At 39.9% G+C, this 18,204-nt stretch overlaps 2 protein-coding genes across 2 annotated transcripts; both read right to left on the bottom strand.

Moving 5' to 3' along the window:
* Positions 1-2,463: 2,463 nt before the first annotated feature.
* On the bottom strand, positions 2,464-7,965 carry slc25a55a (solute carrier family 25 member 55a). The gene is made up of 10 exons (XM_034082823.2): positions 7,858-7,965; positions 7,032-7,138; positions 6,670-6,795; positions 6,210-6,265; positions 4,891-4,981; positions 4,672-4,790; positions 4,208-4,403; positions 3,964-4,118; positions 3,510-3,585; positions 2,464-3,426 (listed from the first exon to the last, which is right to left on the bottom strand). The coding sequence occupies exons 2-10, from the start codon at positions 7,049-7,051 to the stop codon at positions 3,267-3,269; spliced, it is 999 nt and encodes a 332-aa protein (XP_033938714.1). The 5' UTR covers positions 7,052-7,138; positions 7,858-7,965; the 3' UTR covers positions 2,464-3,266.
* A 4,239-nt stretch (positions 7,966-12,204) lies between these two features.
* tshba (thyroid stimulating hormone subunit beta a) lies at positions 12,205-13,348 on the bottom strand. Its single transcript, XM_034083870.1, has 2 exons — positions 13,178-13,348; positions 12,205-12,483 (listed from the first exon to the last, which is right to left on the bottom strand). The coding sequence occupies exons 1-2, from the start codon at positions 13,337-13,339 to the stop codon at positions 12,205-12,207; spliced, it is 441 nt and encodes a 146-aa protein (XP_033939761.1). The 5' UTR covers positions 13,340-13,348.
* Positions 13,349-18,204: the final 4,856 nt, after the last annotated feature.

Below are 18,204 nucleotides of genomic sequence, written 5' to 3'. Positions count from 1 at the left end.
GTGTTTGGTTGTTTTCCTGCCTTTGAAGTCTCTAATGCAAGTTTTGTCCCATGGCAGCACGATGCTAAACCAGTTCAATAATGCTGGGAACAAATAGACCACACTCAACAATAGGGCCTCTTGAGTGAGACAAAATATAATATTCAAGAGGCCTTTATACTTACTAAAATGCATTTGTTTGGCTGCCACCTATATTTATTATATTTCTTTAAAAGATAACGGAGTCCCTTTCCCACGCTACCTTATCCCTCCTGTCCGTCTAGCCATTTCACAAAAAGCATGCATGATACTTGTTAGCAATCAGCTGAGATTATCTATTCACACACTATTTTAGCATAACAATGCATAATCCACCCTTAAAATGTCATCTTTTTAAACTAAATTGACATTGAGTCCTCTCCTGATCAATTTCCGCTTTATCAAGGTGTGCGTATGTACAATCCTATTTTACATGAAGGATATACCCAGATTAGCAGCTCTTTCAATAGCCTCTAGTCTAGTGTTTCTCCTTTAGAAACGTCTGTTTCCAAATGTCTGTTGGAACTGTCAGCTCTCTAAATGCAGAGGTGTTCATCAGTGGCCCTCTACCGCCAGTCAAAAGAGAAGTGGAGAGATTCAGCAGATTGTTTGCACTGAACACCTGGCTTTCAACTGTCTGTACTGACCATTCAGTCAATTATATTGACAACTTTAACTTCTTCTGGGACCGCAGACATCTTTTTAAGGCAAATGGAGTTTGTCTGAACAAATCAGGAGTGAAATTGTTTATCTCTAACGTATTCAACTGCCTACGTCATCAATCTGTTACCTCTGCCAAGGACAAGCGGCAAGAGGAATCAAAACAAGAGAAAGACACAACACATCGCTCAGAAAACCTTGAAAATCTATCACTGCACCCGCCTGAGGAATGTCTTGATTATGGGAGACAAATGGAGGAGTCTCCACCGCCCTTCACCCCCCTATCACCTCTGAGGATACTCTTCCTTCACCCCACAGCTCTCTCTACTCTCCGTTCACCCTTTCACCCTCGCCCACCCTCCTGGAGATCGCTGAACACACGAAGGAGATACAGAGGGTTGGCACCGATTCCTTCCTGGAGTGCAAAGACCAAACTAAGGCGATACGCAGGGTTGGCAGCATACCACTGGCTCAGATAATGAAAAACAACAAAATCAGTTACCATAGCTATGCGGATGACACACAAATGTACATAACAATTTCACCAGGAGACTATGCTCCAATTCAAACACTGAGTAAGGGCATTGAACAAATAAATGACTGGATGTGTCAGAACTGTCTCCAATTAAACAAAGATAAAACTGAGGTAATGGTCTTTGGAGCCAAGGTGGAACGTATAAAAGTTAGCGCTGAGCTTCAGTCTGCAATGTTCAAAACAACAGATAAAGCCATAAATCTAGGTGTAGTCATGGACTCTGACCTGAGTTTCAACAGTCACATTAAAACAGTTACTAAATCAGCCTATTATCACCTAAAGAACATAAGGATTAAAAGACTAATGTCACAGCAGGATTTGGAAACACTTGTCCATGCTTTAATCTTCAGTAGACTCGACTACTGCAATGGTGTCTTCAAAGGTCTCACTAAAACATCCATTAGAAAGCTGCAGCTGATTCAGAACGCCGCTGCTCGAGTCCTCACTAACACTAAGAAAGTGGATCACATCACTCCTGCTCTGAAGTCTTTACACTGGCTTCCTGTGTGTCAAAGAATAGATTTCAAAATACTGCTGCTGGTTTATAAAGCTTTGAATGGTTTAGGCCCAAAATACATTTCTGACCTCCTGCTAAACTATGAACCATCCAGATCTCTCAGGTCTTCAGGGACTGGTCAGCTTTCTGTCCCCAGAGTCAGAACTAAACATGGAGAAGCCGCGTTCAGTTATTATGCTCCAAATATCTGGAACAAACTCCCAGAAACCTGCAGGTCCGCTGCAACTCTGACTACTTTTAAATCCAGACTAAAGACTTTTCGTCGCTGCTTTTAATTGAACTATTTACATCTTAAACTGCACTGTAACTTTTATCCATGTATTTTTTCTTTTAATGTTTATTATCTTTTCTTTTTAATGACTGATTTTAAATTCCATTTTCTTAATGTCTTTCGTTTTTTGTAAAGCACTTTGAATTGCCTTGTGTTGAAAGGTGCTATATAAATAAACTTGCCTTGCCTTTAGCATCGTTAAGTATTATGACGATTGAAGCCATTTGTCACTACGGATTCAATGTTTTTGTTCTTGCCTTTTTTAGAGGGGCTGCGCTGGCATTAGCTCAGTTTAAACCAGCTGTCTTTTGGACCTTTCAAAGTTTTTGTAACAAAGCAGGAATCATTTATGTCTGTGTGGTATAGACCTGTAATAAATCAATGAGTGTATTTACATGTTAATATATGGTATGTACAAACAACACAAACACATGCTGAGTCACAGTAATATTATTTGGCATGTTTTCTATTCAGACAGAAAGGTCTTTCTGCTTTGTTTAATGCATAAACCAATAAAAACATTTCAAGTATCCATATGAAAATGTCTTAACTGAAGTTATGTGGACAGATACATATATAATATGCATGAATGCATCTCAAGTTATTGCAGGTAATACTACTAAAACAACTCCAGGGTAACATCAAGTATTTAACAGGACATGTTATGGATTGGAAAGCCATATGGTCCCATGTCAGTAGGAAGGTTCATGATCAGTGAGATTTAAACATGTACAATAACAGTTCTTGCTGGAAATGTGTGTGACAAAATAATTAAAATATCCCTTGGCATTCAAATGGGCTCAACGAGACTTTGTAACATGAGACAGCAGTGGGAAAGGAAAACACAAAGTACTGCAAGCTACTGCATTCAGGAATTCAAAAATAAAAACTAGCATACACATAAAGTACACCAAAAAAATCCAAAGTGATAGCATGGAAGAAAACACAAAAATAGGATGTGTATTTGAAGGAAATAGCTTTCCTCCCTCACAGAGGGAAACAGGACTGTCTCGGGGACAGAGAAAGAATAACACTGCAACTCTGCATCCCCCAGCCCGGTAAGGCCAACAGTTTCAAGTGCAGACATTGGCTATAGGCTCCTGAAAAAGTCACAAAAGTGTTTAAGTGCAACACAGCAGAAGATGAATCATAGGTCTTCATAAGTCTTTCTGTCTCCAGACAAGACTGCTGTAAACTGATGGTATGTAGCTGCCAGTTGTTCCACCATCTACGCTCAGAAGGTCCTCAGTCAAGTTGATATGCTCTCATGCCGACAGGAGGTTTAGAGGAGTGTTGTCCAGGATGTATTCTCCAACTCCAGCAAAGTACATAACCTGTGCGATGCCGAAGAGAGGTGCGATCACCAGAGCTCGACAGCCAGCACCTTTCAGGAAGGCTGAGGGTCCCTCCTTCCGCATTATTTTACTGTGGAGAACCAGAGGCAGGGCTTTATGTAAACAGGCATTCAAAACAAGAAAAGTGATTTTGTAACAATGTATCGGTCTTACCTCACACAATCAACCACTCCACTATAGGCCTCCTCAGCGGACCCTTTGTTCAGTGACTGCAGTCTAGTCTTCACCACTACAAAAAAAAAATGAAATGACATTAAGAAACATGACTGTGCTGTTACTAATTAACAGGGAACATATCTCACACTTAAATACTGATCATTCTCCATTGTTAACAACCATGTGTTGAAATGATATGGAGGAGAGCTAGCTAACGTCAGCTTTAAGAAATATCAGAATGGGGATAACAAAGAGCAGCATAGCGGTGCATTCAAGTTAAGACTTGAATAATTATAGTTGTTCAAAAGAGATGTTTTCACAGTAGTATAAAAAAGGTTAGAGTTGGAACTATGACCCGTTTAACTTCCTAACAAAAATAGAGGAATTTCACTGGTGTGGTAACACCTGATAGATTTCTGGCATCATGGCTGACATGGCTCTGAACACTCACCGTCACACGGGTTAACAGCCACAGCGGCGGTGGATCCGGCCACACACCCGGACATGAAGGCCCAGTAGAACGGAGACGCAGCATCAGGACTCGGTTTGCCCAGGCGGTTCAGGTTGGCAAACAACGGGAAGTAAACAATAGAAAAGGGAACATCCCTGAAAGGAACAAAATAAATAGTTGTTTCAGACTGAAACCCTGATGCCTAGTAACTGGTCTGCCTAGTTAGCATGAATAGGAGTTTCACCTGATCAGGGTGGCCCCCAGGCCTTTGTAGAGCCCCTGGATGCCGTGTGTGTGGAACAGCTCCTTAGCGATCTGAGTGGCAGAAACGGCTCGCGGTGCTGAGGACACGGTGCACGAGTTGAAGGAGCGGCTGAGTACCGTGTTGGTGGCCACCAGCTTGGTGGTGGACATCATGACGGGCTTCTGCTGCTGGGCCGCTTTGGACCGAAGACAAAATATGTTAATATATACACACACACACACACACACACACACACACACACACACACACACACACACACACACACACACACGGGCAGTATTTGAGTAAAATGCATATTCAGTTTCATGTATATTTGTCTGGATATTTGTCTGTTGATGTTGGACATGGAGCTGCATGCATGTCAAATTTCAGACTTGATCTGACAAATAAAGTAATATCGTATCGTAGATTATAATTCAGTATCAACGGTGTGCTCTTCTCACCAAGTCTGCCTGCGTCCTGTAGCTGTATCTTGAGCATCTCCATGGGGGTGGTGACAACAACCTGACACATGCCTGCTCCACACCCAGCCAGCATCTCTTTGAACACCGTCAGACCCTTTCTGTTAACACAGAGGAACACAAATCATTTAAATCCAGTGTATTGATTATTATTTGTTTAAATTATGTTCTGATGACTCCGAGGTTGATGATTTTGCATACCCATTTTTGGAGAGGTGTTGCCTGAAAAAGTCATTAGCAGCCAGCTTGATGGCCTTCTCAGGGGTGACCAGGGTCAAGTTTACAGCGGCACCTGAAATAAAAACACACACCGTTAGCATTGAAGTCACAATCAACAATTCACTCAGTTTCAAAAACATTTCCCTTCCACTATCTTTAACACCATAGGAATTTAATTAGTCCAACGTACAGAAAATCTACACACAGATAGGAAAAATGTTCAATTTAAAAGTAGCTTCAGCTATAAATCACGAGGGGTTATGTCAAAAGAAATAACATTACATGAGTTTCAAAAGGAAAAGGAGAAACGAGCAAAACACAGGACGAGAGAAGAAATGAAGAGGGTGATGAATATCCAGAGGAAGATGCAAACACTATGAAGTACACAAGTCAGTTTATGATAAAGATGGCCCTCTTACAAAGAGAAAACTTTAAAAATGATAATGTGTGTTTCTATTGAAAAGACAACAAGCGAGTAAGTAGGTTAATGACGGCAGCAGACAAGAGACGAGAAGAGATGTTGACAGACTAAATCCTCATATGGTAATGCACTGTGTGTGCAGACATGAAAAGCTGATCTGTGAGACTGTGGACCATCTAGAACTTTAGTCTACCACAGAGTAGTTTTCAAAGTCTGCAAGACACACTTCATAGACAACATGAGGATCTACAACAAGTTGACAGTGAAGAGGAAAACCAAGTAGTTATTGACAAGAAGTCCAAATATAGAACAAACAGATGGCAAAACAAAAACATGTGCCTATATTTTTAGATAGAGCAATAATGTAAGAACCATTATATGATTTGCCTCCAGCGTGGCTGCGCCTTATCGGCTAGCCTTCAATATCCCAGGGGGACCCAGGTCTGCAATATGAAAAACACAGATGCAAACAAACGGCATTCCTCACAAAAGCAGAGAACCAGACTAAAAAGCTCTCAATTCTCCTCACATTTAACTATGTCCACAACTTTTTACTTTCTTTTGACAATAAAATGGATTCACTTATGATTAAACAGCGTTCTTTTACTCATTGCATGAATGCTATTCAAAATATCTTAAAGTGGCAAAACCACTCTAAATGAGAGCAGCTTTGACCGCCTCACTTTCATAACTTTTCCCCATTACTTTACTAATAACTGTAAATGTAAGTAAATGAAGCAACCCATGCACTTAAAATACACTGTATATGAACCTTCAATAGCTGTAATCACGTAACACATTTTACTCTGTCCTACATCTAATCCTCTGCTACATGTTACAGCCTACTGCTTCATAACATTCGTAGGTGCATAACTCTTACCTCTGTACATGCCAACAAAGCCCTCTGATCGAACTGTCTTGACAAGGCAGTCCACCCTGAAGAAATAGAGAGAAGAGAAAATATTATTGGTCTGAATCATATAAAGTAGCAGATCGTAAAAAATTATTTTACAGATGCTTACTAAAAAACCTGTTATTTATTACCATTATATATTTACAACATGTAACAGTGACATGTACGTTAGCATACATGCTAGTTTGGCGCGTAAAATGGGCAGTACATTTCCACCCAAAGGCATTTGAACGCCTCATTGGAGAGGAATGAGAGAGATTTATATTTATCACGGTCCATTGAGTCAGGTATTCCCCTAAATCTAAAAAGTAATCATGACGTCATTGAAGGATTAGCAAAAATAGTACTGATGATACAGGGACCTAGTAGGTATAGTGCCAAGAGATTTGGCAAACAGAGCGTTGTCGTGTGAGACGAAAATACTTACATGCTCTTGTAGACCTGCTGTCCTGGTCTCTGATTCTGCAGTCTGGTCTTTGCCAAGTCAATGGGAAAGACACAAGTAACCCCAACAATGCCAGCAATACCTCCATTGATGAGCTTGGCAGGAAGACTGAAAAAAAGAGAACACAAAGTTATTATATTGGAAACGGCATTTACTATAAAAACAGTGACAAATAAAATGAAAGTAGACGTAAAATGATGGCTGGAATAGTTTTTAGATGTGATACTGTTCTCTCAAGTTGCATTGTACAGTTACATTTGATTATTATTATTATTAAAATGTTGTTGTGAAAATTACTCAAAATGGTAATTGGTCACAATAGTAAATACATATATGAGACTCACCTGTTTGGTTGCTGAGCCATGATGATTTCAAAAAAGGTAAAGATAGAAGTGTAAAAACGTAGTGATGTAGATACAAATGTTCTTCAGTCAAATCAATAAATAGAGTCCTGGAGAGAGAAAACGGGAGGAGTTACTTTAGATATGAACAGGTTCCTCAGAAGTCGCAGACTCTTGTGTGCATAGAGCTTATCCCATCCACAGCAGCCGGCTTTAGCTTATCTACCTCAAAGTCACGGGTCCGTGAAGCAGCAACTCCGCTACTTGTAATATGAGTAGTGCAACCCGTGGGTGGCTAACTCGCATACCGGAACACCATACATGGGCATGACCATTTCAGTCATTATTCAACATGACTACAGACTAGCGTATTTTCAAGTAACATGCAGGCAGCATTGTGAATGTGAATGTATTCGTTGTAAACTGAGTTTTATCGGGATACTGTCCGTGCAAATAACGCAAAAGAGCTCCCAATAGGCCAATACCTTAAAGAGTTATTACTCTTTTTTTGCGATTCACGCCTTTTTTTTCAGAAAAAAAATCTGCATTAATTGTCAAGTAAGTGTTTATGTATAGCAGGAAGGTAAGATGTAGAGTCAACAGTTAGAAATAAATCATAAAAGCAATTATCATCATACAGGGTTGTCTCAAAACATTTAAAGAGCCAATTATTTAATTCGTTAGCTGTTACTAAACGTTAGCTAACGGAGACACCCATTCAGAAGAATGCCTTTCCTTAATGCGGAGAAGTTGGCCATTGCAAACGACTAAATTACTTTTAAATGCATAATCTTATTATCAATAACGAAATTAAAAAGTTAGTACTCACCAAACGATTGCCTTGTATGCTTTAAGTAAGATTGTTTTGAGCCGTTAACTTCTGTTTCCGTATGAGTCGCCGGTCTGCTGATATATAGCTACGAGGGAAGAGAGTGGAAATTTCCATTGAGCTCTAGACGGGGGCGGATCCACCAAGAATGTAAATCCGGAGCTGATTGGCTACTATTGAACCTTCTCTATTTTAATTGGAAGTTCTACCAATCAATCGACCAATGCACCAATCATGCTTCTACAAATGGGTAAGGAGTGAAGAGAAGATAAAATAAACCATTGTTCGGCGAACATTCTTTTGAATTAGTATTGTTAAAAATAGAAGTAAACAAACACTTAGCAGCTATTTAATCATGATAAATCTTTTGGAGTGGTAATCCCGAATGTCGGTGAAGGGTTAAGACGCGGTTTACTAAAAGACCTTTACTAGATGATCCATTGTCTCTGTGTTAAGATCACCCTGGCCTTAAGATCATCCTGGAACATTCTGGTGAACTTGTTTGGGCTTGTTGTAACTACCTGGTTAACTAGAACGATCCTAATTACCTTATTCTAATTGATGCTATGTTGGGGTTAAAGTAACTAAACGCATGAATGTAACATTTTAACATAACTTTTTTTTCTCCAACTACATACATCTGACAGACACAGTTGCTATAACCAACTACATATACATATTTCTCCATACAAACCATATATCACAAGTTTAAACAATACAGTGCATTGTTACCAGGAACTACCCTACAGGATGCAACAGTTACAATTGGCTCCATGCAGTTTTTTACCTGCCTTCATATAATTGCATTAGTAACAATCATAATGATATAATGCATAAAATAAAAACAATATAGGCCATGTAACTTAAGCAGGACAGACATGGTGTGGGGAACAATTGAGACTGAGCATGAATAAAAACCCTAAACTCACAGGTGTGATTGTGTGTATAATACATTGTCAGGGAAACCAAAGAATCTGCTAGGTCATGTTGTATGCTCTGGCAGGTACTACTTAATTTACATATTTGATCCGATCTGTTCATCATGCAGGCCATACCAAGAAGGTTTTGCAAAAAAAGAGAAGCACAGCCAATGGCTTCACCTTAAAAGTTTTTAATTTTTGAATATTGATGTATTAAATGAAACAATGTCCATCTGTTGCTAAGGTTAAATCAGGAACTAATGTCTATTGAATTACTCAAAGGGGTGTTGTTGCATGAGCATCTAGTAAATTCTACTGAATAGGTTTAAATTGCAGATTATCCAAATGCACCGCACCCACAAACTGGTATGTGCCATAGAAAATTACAAGGTAAATATGCTGAAGGCAAGAGGGCTCTTGTTTAAATGTAAACTGGTTTCTCGAAGAGGTTGGTGTGCAAGGCAAAGAAGACCAAGGCATGACTTATAGAAGTGTTGCATCAGCGTGTGCTTCCCCTGAAGGTCGGGTTTTTTTCATTGACAGCTTTCTTACACGTTTTAGGAAGTTCAGGGTCCTAATATAAGCTGCATGGGACAACATTATATTGAGTTCAATAACAAATATCTAACAAGATTGCTACTGAAGAACATGAACGAGCACTGGTTGTTTTGTCTTTTATTTTGATCAAAAACATTGCTTAAACTATTAAATGTGACAATAAAAGTTGCATTACCATTACTTTTGTCCTCAAGAGTCCCCCTCCATATTCGTGTGTGTGTGTGTGTGTGTGTGTGTGTGTGTGTGTGTGTGTGTGTGTGTGTGTGTGTGTGTGTGTGTGTGTGTTGTGTGTGTGTGTGTGTGTGTGTGTGTGTGTGTGTGTGTGTGTGTGTGTGTGTGTGTGTGTGTGTGTGTGTGTGTGTGCGCAGGGGCGCCGCTAGGGATTTTGGGCCCCATGAAAAGATATCACAATTGGTTACTTAAACATATTTTTTTAATGTTCTAAAATTGTTTGGGGCCCCTGTCAGTCACGGGCCCTAGGCATTGTCCTAACTTTTCACCCCCTTACGGCGCCCCTGTGTGTGTGTGTGTGTGTGTGTGTGTGTGTGTGTGTGTGTGTGTGTGTGTGTGTGTGTGTGTGTGTGTGTGTGTGTGTGTGTGTGTGTGTGTGTGTGTGTGTGTGTGTGTGTGTGTGTGTGTGTGTGTGTGTGTGTGTGTGTGTGTGTGTGCGCATGTGTCTTATGATAAAAGCCATCAGTTATGTAAACGTGTCACAGTACGAAGGCACAGTAAACATCTATAATTGTATGCCACGCTATAGCTTTGTTAAGGTGTACTTACGCACAGTGATTTAAGGAGCGAAATGCTCACAGTTTAGCATGTTAGCAAGCATGCAATCATTTACCTATTAGCAGTGATTATGTCATCAATTAAAGTATTGCAGAAGTGGAAATTCTGACTAGATATAGGCGCTATAGTAGAAACGATAAGGTGTCATAATATTTGTTACAGTTCATCTTGAAGGGAACATGAATGTGAGTACTAAAAACATCTTAATCCATTCAATAACCATTGAGATATTTCAGTCTAGACTGAAAAAAGGTCACATTTGTTTTAGTTGAATAAACACAACACAAACAAAACTGTGTGGTTTGTCTCAATGAAAGAGTGGTCGGTATGTGCGTCACATGGCTGTTTTCCTGGACTGCTGATGGAAGCAAATTCCAATTCCTCCACTGCTTTTTCCAGTCTGATGATTGTAGAGTTATGTCTGGTCAACTTTTTGTATAAGGTATACAGCATAATTAACCCTCTAGTGAGGTGGGTTTATGAGTAAAGTCAGGCTAGATCATATAGATTCATTGAACTCAGGAAACCATTTGTTGTTGTTATGTTGGTTACAGGATAAGTAGCAATATTGAAACTGAAAAACAAAGACATAAACAATGGACCATACATACAGGAATGTTCAATTTGACAGCAGAGTGCAAACAGTGCCGGTCTGTGAGAAGTTGAAGAAGCTTCCTCAAGGTTATGGGCTCAAGGGTTCAGCATTAAAAACCGGTTTACATTCATAATTTCCCACACTTAGCTAGACCACATTTGGTTTGTTCCACCTCTGCCCCAAAAATATAAGGTTTCTAACTTTATGATATGTGTCAGGGATAAGTGGCGCAGAGTCAAAGCTTAACTATTGTTCACTGATGAAAGTGAAACAGAAATTAACTTTCTGCCATTCATTTAACATCTTTTTTTTGGCCTTCAGTTCACCAGCTTCCTGTTAAATTTGATATTTTATTAAATATCTCAATATCTGAAAAGCTGCTATAGAGCTGCAACACCATGAATAACACTTATAATGCTCTGATACATACAGTTAGAATCTGAGCCTTACAAGATAACAAACAAAGAGACACTTGAATAAGAAAATTAAATGTACACTGACGGAGGAATGTTGTAAATATAGAAGTGAGATGAATATAACCTAAGGTGAGGAAAGAGCAATGTAACAGAGTTCCACACGATGGACTTCATAGTCAGTTTCAACTTTGAACTGCTGTGCTATTAATAAGCTCCAGCTGTCTCCCTCCAGAATTCACGGTGACAACGGGAAACAACACATTGATGCTGTACTGTTATAGACATATCTACTCAACAAATTGGTAAAGACAATTGTCATACTGTCATTTTGGAGATTGGTAATTATTCTGCCTTATCTTTGTGGACCAACACGCTCACTGATAATCCATTTGGTAAGAAGAGGTGAGTTAACGATCATGTGCCTTCAGAATGACGGATGTGGCAAATATATCCTGAGGTGACATTGTGGAGCGTCATGGCCTTGTGATTGTGATGTGGAAGGGGCTCTGTACAGGATGTGATTAAGTCAAACACAGCTTAGTCAGAGAGCTATTTAGAGACATCAGCTTTAATTGAGTTGAATTCAGAGTATCCCACTCAGAGTAAACATAATACGTCTGGGAGTCACACACACACACACACACACACACACACACACACACACACACACACACACACACACACACACACACACACACACACACACACACACACACACACACACACACACACACACACACACACACACACACACACACACACACACACACACACACACACACACACACACACACAAGGGTGCAGGAGGGTACATAATGACGCTGTCTAAAATGTGTGCCAGGATCAACCCTGCATTGTAAAGTGAGTAGCAGGGCTGCAGCACAGGCACGCTTGGCAACAAAGACACAATAAACAGTCGGGAACAATAGGTACCAGAACAGAGAGTATAGATAACTCTGTATCCATCACCAACTAAAGGATGGTGTTTGTTTCATCTAAAAACATTCATGACTTATGCAGCTGCTGGGTCGTTTTAACAGTAAAAATAGATAAGCTGATACCAGGAGAATCAGAAAGGGATCATGTAGTTTCTCTGGCCAGGGTACGGGTAGAGACTTCTCTCTGGTTTGGTACAGCGAGCTCTGTCAGGGCCGGCCCTCTGTATGCACTCATTGCTGTCCGTCCTGCAGGCCCCACAGTGGCAGCTGAGGGCCACGGGGTAGGTGAAGACGGGGTTGGAGTCCACGGGGCAGCCGGGCAGTACGGCCGCACGGTATTCCACCTTGTCATAGGTACAGCCTCGCTGGATCAGGAAGCGTGTGCGGAGTGGGTGCTTCAGGTTACTGTCCTGCTCAACATACAGTACACAAACACATCATCAACTCATTATACATTTCAAATCCTTGAAAACAAACAACTTTTTGTAGATTTTTATCTTAAAATTGGATAAATCCAGCCGTGGCTCTGTCTCTTTGTCAGGGTTGAGGTCAAGGCCCCCTTAGGCCCCTTGAACAATTGCCAACAGACATATTTACATTGAGGTTGAAACTGAATTGTTGATTAATGTACACTTTTCTAGGTAAATAAATAATGCAACAAGTGTGTTGGTTAAATGTCACAGTCTTTCTAAAAGATCACCTATTTAAATATTTTTGTTTTTTATTTGACTGTTCCTTTCCCTAAGGACTTTGCACATTGAATACATTTAAATGTTATTATGAAACATATTCAGTTACATTAAAACTACATTTGAAAATACTACAATTACATCTGTTTGTTTTTCATTTGTTTCTGACCCTTTTGTGTTTTTTATTTCCTTAAATACTTTGGAATCTACCTTCTATTTACAATGGTTAACGATCAAACGGAAATGTGTTTTGACTGAAAACCAATATTTCTTAAAGTGGATTTACAACTTGAAACCATTCACAGTTAATCATTTGTATTGGCCATGGTGAAACAATAAACCTTTGCATCAATCACTTTCCTATATGACATTCTTTATTTTTCCAGCAGAAGAAATGAATGAGAATCAGACATACCTTTGAGTAGCAGAATCCCATGCAGATGGTTGTGTTGATCGCCACACAGTAGCCACACTCTGGCCGTTCCACATACAGGGTGAAGTCTGTGGGTAAGCACATGGGAACAGCTGGGCTGAACATCAGGAAAAGGAGCCATCTGGTGAACACTGCACTCTCCATGTCAAGCAAAGGGATTTAATTCCCAAATAAACTTGGGATCTGCATGGAAAGGAAATATAAAGACACAGATTGTCAACCAGAGATCAGCAAGGACATAAAGCGTAGTATCTTCATTATGATTTGCTCCTTTTTGCATGTGAGAGTCACCTGCTCCAGAGATGCAGGACCTGATGATGCTGTGAATCCCTCATGAACAGTATTTATGCAAACTTTTTCGTATCCAAGGTAGCAGTTATCTTCTATCTGTGACGAACTAATGGACTTAGTGTTTAGTCCATTAGTTGAGTGACATGAATTAATAATTATTTGAATGATCAAAGTTTATGCGTCAAAGCAAAGTGACGCAATTGATTCTAAATGAACTGAAGATCCTGGGCTTGTTCAGTGTCCAATAGATGTCACAAAATGCCTAAAAGCATACATTCTTCGAAGGATGCATATTTTCTAAAGCACTTTTACATTTTAACCAGAGTTGTACTTGTTTTTCCAAAACAAACCTAATCTGTCCCTCATTTGGATAACAATTCATTAGAGAAAAACACACTTCATTTCATTTCATTTCAAACCTTTATTTAACCAGATTGGTCCCATTGAGATCATAGATCTCTTTTTCAAGGGAGACCTGCAGCAAATAGGTTCCACATGAAACATAAAACAATAAAGGACATTATACATTATATTTATCCACACACACACACACACACACACACACACACACACACACACACACACACACACACACACACACACACACACACACACACACACACACACACACACACACACACACACACACACACACACACACACACACACACACAAACACTCTCTCAAACACACACTCTCTCTCTCTCTCTCTCTAGTGTTTGAACGGGTGGTCAGATATACAACTCAATGCATTCTTATGGGACGCAGTGCTGCAGTTGGTCGTCTTAAATCTCTGGACACACACACACACACACACACACACACACACACACACACACACACACACACACACACACACACACACACACACACACACACACACACACACACACACACACACACACACACACACACACACACACACAGGTGTTATGAGTAGGTGCTCAGGAACAGAAACAAATACTGAAAGACTGGACTTTAACAGACTGTCTCAGCCTATTCTTTTCTGTCTGATGGAGACTTCATACAGACTTCAACAGGTATCCACATATGTTATACATTATTGGTGACGTATGGTTTTAGTCGAAAAGTTTGCAGTCAAAATATTCTGCTGCTTTCCCAAGCCTTTTTAATTTCTTTTCTCATCTTACAGTTTTTCTCAATCGCTAAACCCACTATTTAGAATCAAAATTCCTTTCATCAAACCAACAGCACAGCCATCGAAAAACAGAAAACCATTTCTCTACAACAGTATACCATTTATCATTGATATCACAAAATGCAGATGCTAAGCAGTGTTTTGCAAAACAGATCACACGATTCTCTAACTGAAGTTACAATTCTCTACACAAACATCAAAAATCTTTTGTGTAACTCATGTCTACAAAACAAAATAATCTTCTCACAGTGGATAACACTTACTCCTCATAAACGTGGACCATAGCTACACTAATTGACACTTGATGTGCAAAATATTAACACTTGTTATCAGTCAATCACCCCATTGAAAAAGGTAACTGAATGGAATGTACTGTATACCTTACAGTAATGATGTTACTGTTAGCTGATATCAATGACTTTCCTATCGTAATTGTAATTAGTGAGAATCCTATAAAAGACGTCCCTCACTTCAGTAAGATGTTTGTGTGAACAAAATGGCTGATCGAGTAGGTAGAGGAGCTCTGAGAGGAAGAAGGAACCCTGTTGTTCAGCGAGGAAGAGGGAACCCTGATGTTCAGAGAGGAAGAGGGAGGGCTGTACGTATGCGTGGTGGAAGAGTTGAAAGGGGACCAATGCGAACAGTAGTTTCGGACAACACCCGTGCAACTATTGTGGACCACGTCATAAACCATGGCATGTCCCTCAGTGAGGCTGGCCAAAGGGTTCAGCCCAATATACGGAGATCAACAGTGGCATCCATTATTAGGATCTTCAGGCACGAAAATAGGTAAGCGACTGTAACCCTTTTTTACAGCACTTCATGCATTTCTATTTTTATGTAGGTTTCGATCACTGTTTTTATATTACAGTACATAACATTCTCAAATATTTATTGATAGAACTGAAAGAGCACCCCGCTCTGGTGGCAGAGGAAAGGCCTTTACTCCAGAACAAGAGTCTGCCATTGTTGATATGGTTGTGGCCAACAATGAAATCCGCTGAAGGGAGATTCAGGCCAGAATAATTGCAGACTAGGATGTCTTCAGTAACATTCCATCTATAAGTGTTGCAACCATTGACCGGGTGTTAAAGAGGCACCACCTCAGAATGAAACAGATCTATAAGGTTCCTTTTGAACGCAACTCTGACCGTGTGAAGGAGTTAAGGCACCGGTATGTACAGGTAAGGACCTCAATCACAGTGATGGCTTGCCTATATTTTTAGTATGTCGGACTGCTTACAGTAATGTAAAACGGTCCTCTGTTTGCTTCATTTTCTTTAGTGAATGATGGAGCTGGAAGGCAATGCATTACCACATGTGTTTGTATATGTGGATGAAGCAGGCTTCAACCTCTCCAAAGTGAGGAGACGTGGGAGGAACCTTATTGGGCAAAGAGCAACAGTCTTTGTTCCAGGCCAAAGGGGAGGAAACATAACATGGTGTGCGGCTATCTCGACAAAAGGCGTCCTTGCTCACATCCCTGTGGGGGCATATAACACGCAACGTGTCCTTGCCTTCCTAGATGTCCTGTATGACCGACTTGTGCCACCAGAAGAGAGGGATCAAGTGAGGTCGGTTCACGTGGTCATATGGGACAATGTGGCATTCCACCACTCTCGTGACGTGAGGGCATGGTTTGAGGCTCATCCACACATGGCCATGGAGTTGCTCCCTCCATACTCCCTATTTCTAAACCCCATTGAGGAGTTCTTCTCTGCCTGGAGATGGAAGGTTTATGACCATCATCCTCATGACAGAATGCCCCTTTTGGACACAATGAATGCTGGCTGTCGGGACATCTCTGCGGAATCCTGTCAAGGGTGGTGTCGACACGCAAGGAGATATTTCCCACGCTGCCTTGCAAGGGAAGACATACGCTGTGACGTAGATGAGGCTATGTAGCCAGACAGAGGCCAAAGAGCAGATCAGTAAAGCTATATAGATCTCATTCTCTGCTTTACTGCTGATTTACATCATTTACCCATGTTATTTTTTTTCCAGTGTATTGCTATTCATCTTTTGTTTCTGTTACGGTGCTCTTCTGAAAATGAGACAATAAAAACAATGACATAGTTACAGTAACATACTGTTTTTCCTATATGTAAGTTTGTTTCTCCCAACTTGTCAGTTTTCCGTTCAGTTTCCAATATCAATAGCTTGAGGTTTGTGTATTGATGATTGTAGTCAGTATTTAGTGTGCCACTTGACTGTTCAAATAGTCTTCTAATGAGCTGACAAATGTTTGTTTTTGGAGAAGGTATCTGGTTTTGGAAGGGGTATTTTTAGTTTTGAGTGCCTTCGAGCACTTTGCAAGAAATGTATATTGTTATGGTAGAATGTGTTATTATGGTGACCGGAGTTTCAGTTATGAAAACACATTTGTCTCATTAGAGGACAATTTGTTCTGTTTCGATCGACTTATTCTTTTTTGTGACCAGTATTTTCAGTTTTGGTCATGTAAGTGCATTTTGCAAAAGATATTCAGAGTTATTGCGAGTGTGTTTCTGTTTAGATGGCTATGTTCTTGTTTTGAAGAAATGCATTTTGATTCTAAATAGTGGGTTTAGCAATTGAGAAAAACTGTAATACAAATTCTTTCACTACTACTTACATCTGATATTTAACTCCTTCAGCCTATTTTCAGCTGCAGAACCCATTCAACTATTACATTATTCAGCTATTTCAGGACATCAAGGCTATACATGTTGTTGTTTATACCTTTTTTTAAACCTTTTCTTTTAAATATGAAGCTTTTTTTGCATTTTTTTTAGCTAAAAGCAGCTACCATTCAGCTAATAACATATTCAGCTTTTTCTGCATTTTCAGCTAAATTCAGCCATAAATGTTCACAGTTTACAGCATTCGCACGCATTTTCTGCAGGAAATGCATTTTCGAATTCTGCCCTACGCTCCCAAAAGGGGAGGGGCCTGAAAGGACAGCTAAATGCACAGCAGTCCATTTTCACCAGGCCCAACAACAAGAGCAAGGCTGCTACCAGAGCATCTTATCGTGTCAGTCACGTTCTTGCGCAACCCTGTCTCCTAAAAATTACGTTCCCACAGAACTAAACTGCATTCTCAATTACGTTTAGCTAGAAACGTATTTTCTCACACGTTACGTTAGTTATGAACGTATCTCAAATACGTTTATTTTCTACATATCTTCTAGAAACGTATTTTCTCCCACGTTACGTTTGTTATGAACGTATCTCAAATACGTTTATTTTCTACATATCTTCTAGAAGCATATTTTCTTCCACGTTACGTTAGTTATGAATGTAACTTAAATACGTTTATTTTCTACATATCTTTGCCATTTATTGTCTTGCTTATAATAATGATAATTCGTTATTTATAAATATCATTTTAGAGCACACCTTTGAAATCGACAATCGGGCTCGATATATAGTTAAATTAAAATCAGTAGGCGAGGCTGTAATTTCGCCAGCTGTTACTCTCATGAGCGAGGCAGAACATAATAGTTTTAACATGCCAAAAAGCTGCTGTGTCGTTTATTGCACCTCAAACATTAAAACAAATCCAGAGTTACGTGTTT

This window comes from Pseudochaenichthys georgianus, chromosome 5, assembly GCF_902827115.2.
Source record: "Pseudochaenichthys georgianus chromosome 5, fPseGeo1.2, whole genome shotgun sequence".
In the NCBI taxonomy this organism is placed as follows: domain Eukaryota; kingdom Metazoa; phylum Chordata; class Actinopteri; order Perciformes; family Channichthyidae; genus Pseudochaenichthys; species Pseudochaenichthys georgianus.
Note: the sequence above shows the minus strand (reverse complement) of the source record. Positions and strands in the feature narration are given on the sequence as shown.